We start from the raw sequence: 12,760 nt of genomic DNA on the forward strand, positions 1-12,760 counted from the left end.
TCTAATCCTGTTAAACCTCACACCAGCAGGAAAGTAATTGCATTAGAGTTTGAATAGATGTCAAAACTACCCGCATTCTCAAGCGAGCGTCACGGGAGCGCGAGCCCCGCCTGCAGGGGGATCAGCACGCGCTAAACCTCAGATCCGCGCGCTCTGTCAGGTAACGCCGCAAACGCCGTCCACGACTAACCTAAGAGCACAAACAAGGATAAATAAAGCCGTTGCTTTGGTCTAATTTGGTTTTCGCGATACCAGCCGACAGGTCGGCGTCTGAACTCGCAAGTTTCTACGCTGTGAACTGTCTAGTGGTTTTTGGGTTGGTACGTTTCAGAGTGAATCTGCGCGGTGGGTCGCGTCTTTTGGAGAGGACGATGTTCTTCATATTTGAGAGTGACGGGAGCGCGCGAGTCGGCGTCGCTCGCGGGGAATGACGCTTCAGACTTTATCAAGTTAATTACCTGATGGACTAAATGAAGAATGCCGCACGTTTGGGAGTTAATTCTGATTCTCAACATTAATGTCATCTTTGTAGAAGGTAAACTGTGTTCACATATGAAAACTCTCTCAGGACGCGTAAGATGTTTAACTGCTGACAGCTCTGTGGTTAATATAGCGGCATTTTCATTATGCTGGCATAACGCAGAAACATCCAAAGCTAAACAGCTATTAAATTGAATGTGTCATTTGAAAGTGATAGCCTAATTCATCTTGTGCTCATAAAACAATGCTGGATATTTACTGTCTGAAGTGATTGTTTACTGACTGACTAGTTGTATCTGATTTATGCAGGCTTTTGCTGTTAACATGGTCTCCCAGCCTAACCAAGATGGTCTTCTGTTGGTCTAGCTGGTCTGGCCAATCTGAAAAGTACTCAAAACCAGCCCATTTGACCAGGCTGTGAGACTAGATAGGACCAACCAGCTAGTTTAGACTGGGTTTAGCTCATGTTTTTTCCCCCTGCAGCAGAGTGGTCATCTCAAAAATGAAAAGATTTTAAATGTAACAGCAGGGATTTGGATAGGAAAAAAATGATTCCCATAAATTTCATTTCCTGCATAGCTGTTGTTTTCTTGTATTCCTTGCTAAAAAAAAAAACACCAGTTTTGAGAAAAGAATAACCAGGGATTAGAAGAATATTGTCTTAAACCAGATTAAGATAGTTTGCAGGTCTTTAGCGTTGTTTGAGATGGCTTTCCAGCCTGGCCAAGATGGTCTTCAGGTGGTCCACAGGATCTACTAGCCTATTCAGTTAAAAAGTGTCCAAACCCTTTTAAAATCAGCCAACAGGTCTGAAACAGGGAGACCAGCAAACCATCTTAGGTTGGTTTCAACTAGTTCTCAATTCTTTTCATCTTTGGTGTTTCTCTTCTCAGATAATCATTCTCCAATGAGTGCAAACATCTTAAAGTGATATTAAACATCACAAGAAAATGCATTTCATTGCTAAGAATAATAAAAGAAAAAAGGCAAAGGAAAACATACTAGATGAGAGTATTAAAAAAAATCAATGTAAAGAGGTTGTCAGTGAGTCATACGCCTCAGAGTAAAGCTCATCTAGAGTCTGTGAGGTTCTTCTATTCTTATGCACTATTGAAGTACCCAGTTTGTTTTGGCAGTCCAGAGTTTGACGTCATCCTTTCTCCGGTGGATGGGCATCTATAAAACCCAAACACAAGTTAGATCTTCAAAGAGCTGGATATGTGCATGAATGGTTTCTACAGAAAAGCTGGTAATATGTTTGAAAGGAAGTTGACGTGTGATCTGAGGTCAGGCTAGTACAAAGGGGACGACGGCTGTGAGGAGGAGAGAGAGAAAAGAAAGAAGCTACCTGGTTAAAAGCGTGAGGTTTATTTTCCTCATTCCAGCCAATAATATCAAAGTGATTCATGCGTGACAAAAACGTGTGGTGTAAAATAATATACAAGCCCTTTTATGTTCAGCTCAATATCGCACAGGGAGCCACACACAACAGAGAGGATATATTGGTAGCGGCGCTCCATTCAAGTGTCAGCATTTCGCGAATCTCCCGGCATATGAATCTCAGCACCTGCATTTCCAGCAAATCCACGGCTCTCGATGCTTCTAGATACTGCAGACTGTAGCCTCAGAAATAACAGCTTCCTACGATTCACATAAGTGAAAGTGCACAAGCTTCTCAGATACAGATGTCGATAAATTGGGGTGGAAGCAAATTGGGCTCCAATCCTCCACCCCATTCATGACGGGCGCATCAAAGCGACCTGGCTTGAGAGTAGAGCCGTGGTGTGGGGTATTTAAAGAGCAGCCCTGAGTGCTTGATTTGGCAGTGGATATGATGCAAGCCGCAGCCTGAAGCCAGAGGGAGAGAGGTGAGGGGAATCGTGATGTGAGATAACAGAGTGAATTCAGAATGCTGGAGTCTGCTGCCTCTGTGACCTACTTTCCTGCCGACAAGGCCCAGAGCAGAGCATCCAGGATGCATCTGTCGTCATCACACAAATGTGCTTTTTTTGCTTGCAATTAAGCGGTGCTAGGCAAATATTGACTTTATAAATTTGCATGCTGTTTTTTTGTCGAGTTTTGCCTCAGAAAGACTTTTTAAATGTGCCTTGAAGCAGACAACTTCATCTCATTTGACAGCAGAAACTTCTCTCCGCGGGGAGCTCGGGTCTATTACAGGTGTGACTGTATTTTCAAAGAGCAGTGGGTGAGTGATGTGTGAATCTCTTCTTTTCCCGCAGCACAGCCAGTGTCATCAAAGCTGCACGATGGTTGGTGGGCATACAAAGATGTTGTCCAGGGGAGCTTTATACCAGGTAAGCCTTTCAAAAAAGAAAACGGTGTGAGAGTATGCAGAATGTGTCTTGTCAAGAGTCATGCTGCTAAGACGCGCAAGATATGCACCGGTTGATGCTTTATTCGCAGAGGCTTTGTGTGTTGACATATAGCACATGAAGCTCCAGGGTGCCAATGAATATTTTATTCTGTTTGATTCACACGTTTAATGTATGTATGCGGTGTGAAGGAGATGATTTAACACAAATCAGGGTGAAAAGTTATTTAACGGTACTTCGCACATGCTGCATTATAATTTAGAGCTTAAATGGGGAGTTTATAGTGCTAACATTTCAACACTAGATTAGTTAGCCTGATACGTTTAAGGTCGCTAAATGATGCAAGCAAGATAGAGGTTATTTTAAAGGTGAACTTTAAAGGGTTAGTTCACCCAAAAATGAAAATTAGCCCATAAATTACTCATCCTCAAGTCATCATAGGTGTATATCTTTCTTCTTTCAGACGAATCCAGTCGGAGTTATATTAAAAATGGTCTTTGATCTTTCAAGCTGTTTCATGGCACTCAGCGGGTGTTGCATGCATCAGTCAAAAAGCACTTAATTAAAATGCGCCCATCCATTAAAAAAAAAAGTGTCACACGACTCCGGGGGGTGAACAAAGGCCTCCTTTAGCGAATCGATGCGTATTTGTAAGAAAAATATCCATATTCAAAACTTAATAATCACTTTAATCTAGCTTGCGCTCACTGTTGTACACGGATGCAGTTCCGGCGGAATGACCTCTTGAGGTCGGCGCTGCGCATGCGCCAGTGAGTCTCGTGAAAACCAACGTTTGTTAACAGGAGCAAAGGAAGCAAAGTTTCCTTACTTTAGCAAAGGAAAACCAGTCTCCTCTTGGCTTATATCGAAATCCTCCGACATTCTTCTTTACAAATCCTCGTTTTGTACTTCTAATTCTTGACTTTTGTTTTGATTTCTCCGCTGCGCTTCCGCGTTCATCACTTCTGAGCGGCGCATGCGCAAAGCCAACCTCCATACGTCATCCACCCAGAGCTGCTTCCGTGTACAACAGTGAGCACAAGCTAGATTAAATTGATTATTACGTTTTAAATATGGATATTTTTCTTACAAAAACGCATCGATTCGCTACAGAAGGCCTTTGTTCACCCCCCGGAGTCGTGTGAGACACTTTTTTTTTTTTTGGATGGGGGCATTTTAATTAAGTGCTTTTGGACTGATGCATGCAACACCCGGTGAGTGCCATGAAACAGCTTGAAAGGTCAAAGACAATTCCTAATATAACTCCGACTGGATTTGTCTGAAAGAACAAAGTCATATACACCTAGGATGACTTGAGGGTGAGTAATTTATGGGCTAATTTTAATTTTTGGGTGAACTAACCCTTTAAGGCTGACATTTGTTGTGCCGATAACATCAACAAACAGAATGGTGTGCAGAAATAATGATTTTTGATCAAGTTTCCCAGACAGACTGTTAGTACTTTTTTCAGCAAGTGACAGTAAAACATTTATAATGTTACAAAAAATCAATTGCAAATAAATGTTGTTCTTTTGAATTTTATTATTCATCAAAAAAGCACAGTCTCCACAACATATTAAGCAGCACAACTGTTTTCAACATTGATAATAATAAGAAATGTTTCTTGAGCAGCAAATCAGCAAATTATATGATTTCTGATGGTTCATGTGACACTGAAGACTGGATTAAAGGCTGCTGAAAATTCAGCTTTGCATCACTGGAAAAAATTTAATTTTAAAATATTTATTTTAAATCATAATAATATTTCAAAATATTACTGTTTTTACTGTATTTTTGAATAAATAAATACACCTTTTGTGAGCATAGGAGACTTGGTTCAAAAAAATGTAAAAATCTTTCTTACCCCAAACTTTTGAATGATAGTATATGTCATGACTGACATTTTTATTTAGAATTACGCAGAATAGCTTTAAAAACTGTAATCAAAATCAAATTAGCTGAAATATTTAATAACGGAACATGCAAGAGCAGAACACTGTGAATGGTGGATGAATGAATTCTCCCCATATCTTGTTCTGCGGGCGCAGATCCCGTGTGGGCCTGGTTATAGCTTAATCTATTTTTACAGCTTGTGGTCTCAACTGATTAATGCTTACTATTGCAGTAGAGGTCTGAGACACTTTATGAGTTCTATTCGAACTACTTCATTATGTAGTCAGTCAGAGTAATGTATGTAGCCAGCAAAGGAGCCCTTTGAACACTGACAAGGACTGTAATGGTAATTTCCTTTTAGTATGCTTAAAAGCTTTTAATAAAGAAGATATCTATAGGGGACAGAACCATACAATTCCTACTTATTTATGAGGGAAGGGTCTTTATATTTTCAAAAAAGTAATGCTTGATCTACTTATTGTAGAAGGACATGTAGTGCAGCATCAATCCGAGTTGTAGGGGATATCAAGTAAGCCCTATAGCAACTCATAAATATATGTATTGCACATAAATTTACCTATTTATTAAGTGTTCTGCAAGGGAGAAAAACTCTGGATTTATATTGTGTAAATGTCCTTGAGACTTAAAAAGGACTGTGAAAGAAAGAAGATGATAAAGCATTCAAATAGTGAACGTCATCCCTTTCCCAGAGCGTGTCTGTGTTCATTTCAAGACAGTCCTCACAAGAAAAACACTCTTTTGCTTGTCCAAATGGTTTGAGAACACTAAAGGCTATGGTTTAGTAGTAATCCTTTAAACTTAAGTGTTTCCCTAAAGCGCTTGTGATGTGTTCACTTGTCAAAGAATACAGTAGTCAACATTTGAAGTGGATCAAAAAAGTTCATCAAAGTTGTCCTAAGATAAGAACGCTTTTAGGTTTTAGGACAACTTTGATGAAAGGTTTTGATCCACTTCAAATGTTGACTACTGTATATCAGTTACGGTTAAATCTGAACTTATTGTCAAATATGAGGCATAGTACAGATGTGTGGAGTTTCTGCAGCACCAAATGAAACAAAAATTTGGATGTTTGTTTTCTAAATGTGTTTTATGACCCCTCCCCTGTCTGCCATTGGTCAGGTAAACAGATGTTCCGCCCTCAAACTAACGTCATTGGTTTAGTCGGTGCTGTTGCTGTTGTGTTCTTGTGGTTGGATTCTTAAACAAATCAATGTCTTGAATGCACCACAGAGACACAGTGTTTACACTTTTCAATTAGGAGAATCAGCTTGACAAATTGGCTTCCTTATAGCTGTCTCTGCATATTAAGCTGCAATAGGAGGAAGTATTTAACATTTGAAAAAAAATTACGCACATCAGCTTTAACTGTAAAGTGCTTTTATGATTGATTCATCATACTTGCAACAGGAATCAAATGTAACTCTCAGTCACTTTGATCATGCCAGTTACACAAATTAGCTTTCATATCTTACAATTAATTAAAAGAAGGTTTAAGAGACTAATTTAAGTTTAGGAGGAAGAACCCGTTTTCATTTTATAATGTTGTCTTATCAGTTAAATGTGATGCTCCAAAAAGTCTCATCATGATTGACATGCATTGGCTATTTTCAGTCATGGACTTCAATTCACTCCAGTGAGAGATGAACTTTTCTTTAATGTGTGCATATTCATGAATGAATATTTTAGTCCTGTTTTTGGCATGCGCTCATTATATGCTTACATAGCTGTGGCAGGAAGTTTCTACATTGTTAATTGCTAGAGAACATCTCTTCTGTTCTCCTGAGGGTTTCGCTGAAGCTGCTACATGACGTGTTCTACTTTTGAAATTCATGTTGATAACTCGTCTCGCTTGCACTAAAAACAACACGTTATATTTCGCAAACAAAATCAGAGACAGTGTTTGGGGTCAGCAAGTTTGGGTCCGCATGGATGGATTGAATTAATCAAAAGTTGCAGTAAAAACGTTCTATTCATCAAAGAATGCCAAAAAAGATAAATGGTGAGCCTAAGAGTCTTAATTCTAAACCTCAACTATATAAAGTGTGGAGATTTTTTTCTTGCTTTTAACATTTAAAAATAAGCCATAATTAAGTGCTGGTCTGACGTTTCAGGTTGATTGCATTTATGTGCTACTTTTAGCGAAACTGAAGAAGCAATTCACCATTATACTGTGATTAAATGTATATGTTCAGCTATCACCCATCAGCACTTGTGCTTCGGGGGATGAACAAACATTGCGTAAGCAAATCCGAACAAACAAAACAATTCCTAGTTCCTCTCTCTTCATCTGGAAAACGGCATTGTTGAATAAATTCTCAGATGCAGAAATGTGTAAAGCCAAGAGAATGTGTAAAATGTAAATATTTGTAGCATTAAAATGAATGTGCTGCCTCCAAATGTAAGACTTTATGCTACTTTTTCAGTATGATGTAACAGCAGCGCTCAGCCTCGCATTGTACTGTATGCTGTTCGGTTGATGTATTTGTCCCCTGTCATACCTAAAAAGCACTTTGAGAGAGTTCTCATTAATGTATTGAACCCAAAGCCAAATCTGGCACAGATCCCTGAGGATGAGGGTGCCATCTGTCTACCACTCATCAATTGCTACAGCAAAATCACTATATTACTCTGGATAGGACAGACTGGTAGCATCAGAGCTCAAAATGCTCTGCGGACCTTAACAATGGATTCAGAATGAGTTTAGCTAAAAATACAAACAGACTCAGCGGGACCTCAAACATAAACTCAGGCTGCTGTTGTTGTTTTTTTTATTTTTGGATGCATGGCTTGTTATTGTGTCTTGTTTGCATTCTGATGGTACGGTGAATGGCTTTTATTTCTTTCCTATGCATTCTCCAAATGTCCTGTCTGGGAGTATGTAAGTTTGGTGAATGGGTGCAAAAATCCACTAAAAGGGCATTTTGCTTTACAGCAGCAACACAAATGTGCACAGCAATCCACTGAAATTACCACAGTGACATATTTTGAATAGTGAATTGCACTCACTTAATTGTAGGGGACTCCAAAGTTGAAAATATTCACAAAACTACATACAGTTGAAAGCATAATATATTGGAACTAGCTATATTGTTATTGACCAGTATGAAAGATTTTTAAATTATATCTGTTCATACCGGATATATAACAACCAATATTGGCTTGAATTTAAATGTTTGTGCCTAATTTCTTTATTATTTTCTTTTGTTTAAATTACTGTTAATGCCATCTAACACTTTAAAATAAATTTTTTAAAACACTAATAAATTAATAGCACTATCAAATGTAATCCTTTACAGATCTCAGAGTGAATGCACATTTTTCATAATGCACATTGCAAGGTTGCGATGTTGTTAACTTTTTTTTTTTTTTAGTTTTGTTGTAATTTTAATATTGGTCATAATCTTTATCTATCAGCTTATAAAAATATGTGCAAAAAATATGCTTCCATATTTAGCCTTTACCTCCGGTATAGCACAGCGTATGGAAGTTACCAAAATGAAATCTTGAGGAAGTGTCCCATAACAGGACAAAGCTATAATTGATTCAATTCACCTGCTAATTTATTTCTGGACTCATTACTAAAATGTTATAGATTACTATATTGTATCTAATTGAAATGAGTTATTATATATAATTAGATGTTATATTATTAGTTATTGTTACTTACAGTTAATAGAAATATGAGAGAAAGAGTTTGCTATACCACAGTTTGCTAGAGAGAACACTATACTGGAAGCGCACTGAGATTTTAGCAGAAATACATAGGCAGTTGGCATCCATTATCAGCTTATCAAATCACCCAGGATTTTAATATCGGTGCATCAGAGAGGATGGAAATCATTTGATTTTTTTTTCAAAATGTTTTTGGTGCAAAAAAAAAAAAAAAAAACCCTGAAATATATGAGTATGTTCATATTTACGGTTTTTGTATTTCTCCTATCCAAGATGATATAACTAGTGTCTGACAGCTTTGTGACTTCAGCATTTTGATATCTTACATTTTGAATTATAGGCTGAGCTGAGCCTACTTCTAAATAAGCACAAATGTCTTACTCGTTCCTCCCTCAGTTTTATAAGCAGTTGCATATTCTGTCTGTCCTTGACATTTAAGAAAGCGCCGAGAGAGAGACATTTGAGAAGTGAAAAAATAAAAACCGACTCGATGTAATGAGCTCAGTAGCTGTTAGGGTGCCAGACAAAAGCAGGATTACACCTTAAGTTAGATCACGGGTTTGGAAACAATCATTTATTTAGGTCACTGTACAAAGAGATGCTGAAAATAAATACAAATACAGCGTAAATAGCTTTCATGCATTCGAAGGAAAAGAGCTTGTGTTATTCCACAGCTTCCTCGTGTAGCATAATCTTTGTATCTAATGTGTTTTTTGCTCTTTCGAATTTAATACGGCAACACATCACGTAGCCCAGTCTGGTTTCACTCCCACAGAGCTGGACATGATGAGAGGAAAATCAGGCCAGGGGATCACTTGTCCATGCTGGATAAATCTGTGTATAATCTCAGCCTATGGGGACAAAAGGTGATACTGTCTTTACATTGAAGCATCCGAGCTCTTGGTGATCTAATGAGGATGACGTGGCCAGTGTGGAGGTCAGGGTCACGATATCATCTGCTCTTGCGCTCCTGTCACTCACTCCACCTCATGCTAGATTGTTCACCCAAAAATCTGTCATCATTTACTCACCTTCATGTTGCTTCAAACCTGTTTGACTGATTCTTCTGTGGAAGATATTTTGGAAAATGTCTTTTGTTTGCCTGTTTTTGTCCAAACAATTGAATTCAATGGTCTCCAATGTTGTTTGTCTTCTAACATTCTACGAAACATTTAGTGTCTCACAAAATAAAGGATGTTATACAGGTTTGGAATGACATAAGGGTGAGTAAATAATGACAAAAATCTCATCTTTAGCTGAACTTTCCCTTTAAACCACAGGCGTTGGGCTCCTCCCTTAATCTGTCATGTTGATTTTAAATATGATAAATGAGTTTTGAGGTTCAATGCACTAATAAAAGTCATTCCAATCAGCAATAAAGTTGTTTACTGTTCTAGGACTGTGAAACATCTCCGAGAATAAATTAATCATATAAGGTCAAGTATGTCCTTTGGCTGTGTGGCTAATGTGACTAATTCCATCTGTGTTTCTTTTTTTTCGTGAGTTTGTTTTTGCGAAGCGAATCGCATTAACATGCGGTTCTTTCATTTGGATGCACGATAATGACCTCGTTTTCAAAAGAGAACCGGTGCTGCGCCTGGTAATTAAGTGTTCAAATTGATTGCTAGTCAAAAGGTTGTCTCAAAGGATATCAACCACTCGATCCAAACTCAAAAATAACATCACACCATGGACGGGGCTTACGGAGGAAATTTGGGATGAGCAATTTGAGATAATCCCAAACATATCCCCCTCCAATCAGATCATGACCCATTACAAAACGGCAAGCGCAACAGCCTACAGCTGAAAATTAAAGCTAATGCTCTGAACTTCACTTTTTGTGTTTATATTTTGCTAGTGCCATCTTTCTGGGATACAGGTTTGAAATGACATAAGGGTGAGTAAATAATGACAAAAATCTCATCTTTAGCTGAACTTTCCCTTTAAACCACAGGCGTTGGGCTCCTCCCTTAATCTGTCATGTTGATTTTAAATATGATAAATGAGTTTTGAGGTTCAATGCACTAATAAAAGTCATTCCAATCAGCAATAAAGATGTTTACTGTTCTAGGACTGTGAAACATCTCCGAGAATAAATTAATCATATAAGGTCAAGTCAAAATAAAGGATGTTATACAGGTTTGGAATGACATAAGGGTGAGTAAATGATGACAAAAATCTCATCTTTAGCTGAACTTTCCCTTTAAACCACAGGCGCTGGGCTCCTCCCTTAATCTGTCATGTTGATTTTAAATATGATAAATGAGTTTTGAGGTTCAATGCACTAATAAAAGTCATTCCAATCAGCAATAAAGTTGTTTACTGTTCTAGGACTGTGAAACATCTCCGAGAATAAATTAATCATATAAGGTCAAGTATGTCCTTTGGCTGTGTGGCTAATGTGACTAATTCCATCTGTGTTTCTTTTTTTTCGTGAGTTTGTTTTTGCGAAGCGAATCGCATTAACATGCGGTTCTTTCATTTGGATGCACGATAATGACCTCGTTTTCAAAAGAGAACCGGTGCTGCGCCTGGTAATTAAGTGTTCAAATTGATTGCTAGTCAAAAGGTTGTCTCAAAGGATATCAACCACTCGATCCAAACTCAAAAATAACATCACACCATGGACGGGGCTTACGGAGGAAATTTGGGATGAGCAATTTGAGATAATCCCAAACATATCCCCCTCCAATCAGATCATGACCCATTACAAAACGGCAAGCGCAACAGCCTACAGCTGAAAATTAAAGCTAATGCTCTGAACTTCACTTTTTGTGTTTATATTTTGCTAGTGCCATCTTTCTGGGGACTAGTTAACACTGCCTGGAACCTGTGCGCGATTGGGAAGAGACAGTCGCCGGTCAACATCGAAACCAGTCGAATGATTTTTGACCCCTTCCTCAATCCGCTACGGCTCAATGCAGGGCAACGTAAGGTAAGTACTGGAAAGGATAAAGCTCTTTCTTAAAATATCACAGATTATGATTGACTGTTGCATCATAATCCTTTCTATAATATCTGTTTTGGGTCATAAAATAGCAATTTTTCACATTATTCGAACTGGTAGAAGATGGACAGTCACACATTATTCACTTTAGACCAATGTCCCATAATTCACTAGGATTTTGACAAGATCGGGTCACGTAGCATAACCCCAGTTTAACGGTCCATTTGTCAAATTTAATCACATTCTGTATTTACTTCTGTGGCTGTTGTTTAGACAGCTCGTTGTTTGGTTTGTTGCTGAGTCTTAATTCATTGGGTGACTTTCTTATACACCTCTGTTGGCCAATGAAGCAGCTCCTCAATTATTTTTGCCAAGCACAACAGTGAAGCTTTCCAAATGAAGCCTTTGAAGATGGCTAATGCTCCACGACTGTTAGTTTGTTACAACGGTGCTGTAATGAGATCGCTAATTCTCTCCGGCGTGCACAATTGCTTGCCATTTGCTTTCAATAAGGTGCACCTGCAGTCAGTCAGCAGATTAGTGTGACTTAACTCATTTACCAAACACAAATCCAGTGTTTGATTATCGATGGTTGGGGTACATCAGATATCGCTCTGACCTCTGAAGGGATTCGGGCGGTTGTTGTCATACAGATCTTGAGCGCTAAGGGGGATTTATTCCACAGAGCGGGAGAGAAAGGAAGGAGTTAATTCCTCATTTAACATCCTGTTTTATGATTAATGCTGCTGTGCATCTGCTGGGGGAGATTAGGTAGGCTCACCATCTGTGCTGACAGGGGTTGTCAGTGAAGAATTCTCCAGTGAAGCTCCAAGAGGTTGTGGTTATGGATGATATACCGTAGTTCATCTTCGCTCAATAATACATTGGTACCCTAGACTTACCCTAGTCAGGAGCCTGAAATAAAAATGTACTGCTGTTTTCCTCTGGAGGTTTTTCTGCTCTTATTTTCGGGAGACCCAATTACATTTATGTATGCATTGCTCCTTTGAGCTTGTTATGACTGTGCTCTCTTATGTGGGGAGTTGCATGTTATTCCTAGAGAAAATTCCATTGGAGACCTAAATGTTCTCCATGAATTCAAGTCCGTTTGATTGGTTGGTGGCATTGCTTACCGGAGGGCTGTTAAATAATGGAATTTGTGCATGGAAACTCAAGGCTGTAATGGAAAAGTTTATGGTCTCTTTTAGATGGACTATATATATATGTGACCTGCAAGCGTTCATTTATTCATTCTTAAGTTACTGAATTGAAATATCGGATTTACTCGTTCTTGCTCATATCTCTTGAGTTTAGGGAATGTGAGGTATAGGTTAAAATATGAAATAAAGTGACCATTGTCAATTGCAACTGTTGAGTCACAGCTGTGTTGTTATTGTACTAAAGTATTAAAGAA

At 38.5% G+C, this 12,760-nt stretch overlaps 2 protein-coding genes across 2 annotated transcripts in view; both read left to right on the forward strand.

Moving 5' to 3' along the window:
• LOC107710000 (carbonic anhydrase-related protein 10-like) overlaps positions 1 to 12,760 on the forward strand; it is a 23,690-nt gene continuing 10,930 nt past the window's right edge. Inside the window, exons 1-4 of the mRNA XM_016514675.1 lie at positions 1 to 160; positions 256 to 535; positions 2,721 to 2,795; positions 11,192 to 11,334. Of these exons, the coding sequence (XP_016370161.1) occupies positions 478 to 535; positions 2,721 to 2,795; positions 11,192 to 11,334 (276 nt within the window). The 5' untranslated portion in view covers positions 1 to 160; positions 256 to 477. The remainder of the gene's footprint in view (positions 161 to 255; positions 536 to 2,720; positions 2,796 to 11,191; positions 11,335 to 12,760) is intronic.
• LOC107709999 (SWI/SNF-related matrix-associated actin-dependent regulator of chromatin subfamily E member 1-like) overlaps positions 11,723 to 12,760 on the forward strand; it is an 18,102-nt gene continuing 17,064 nt past the window's right edge. The window contains exon 1 of the mRNA XM_016514673.1: positions 11,723 to 11,728. The gene's annotated coding sequence lies outside the window, so the exon portion shown is untranslated. The remainder of the gene's footprint in view (positions 11,729 to 12,760) is intronic.

This window comes from Sinocyclocheilus rhinocerous, unplaced genomic scaffold, assembly GCF_001515625.1.
Source record: "Sinocyclocheilus rhinocerous isolate Xijiao unplaced genomic scaffold, SAMN03320098_v1.1 scaffold1799, whole genome shotgun sequence".
Lineage (NCBI taxonomy): Eukaryota > Metazoa > Chordata > Actinopteri > Cypriniformes > Cyprinidae > Sinocyclocheilus > Sinocyclocheilus rhinocerous.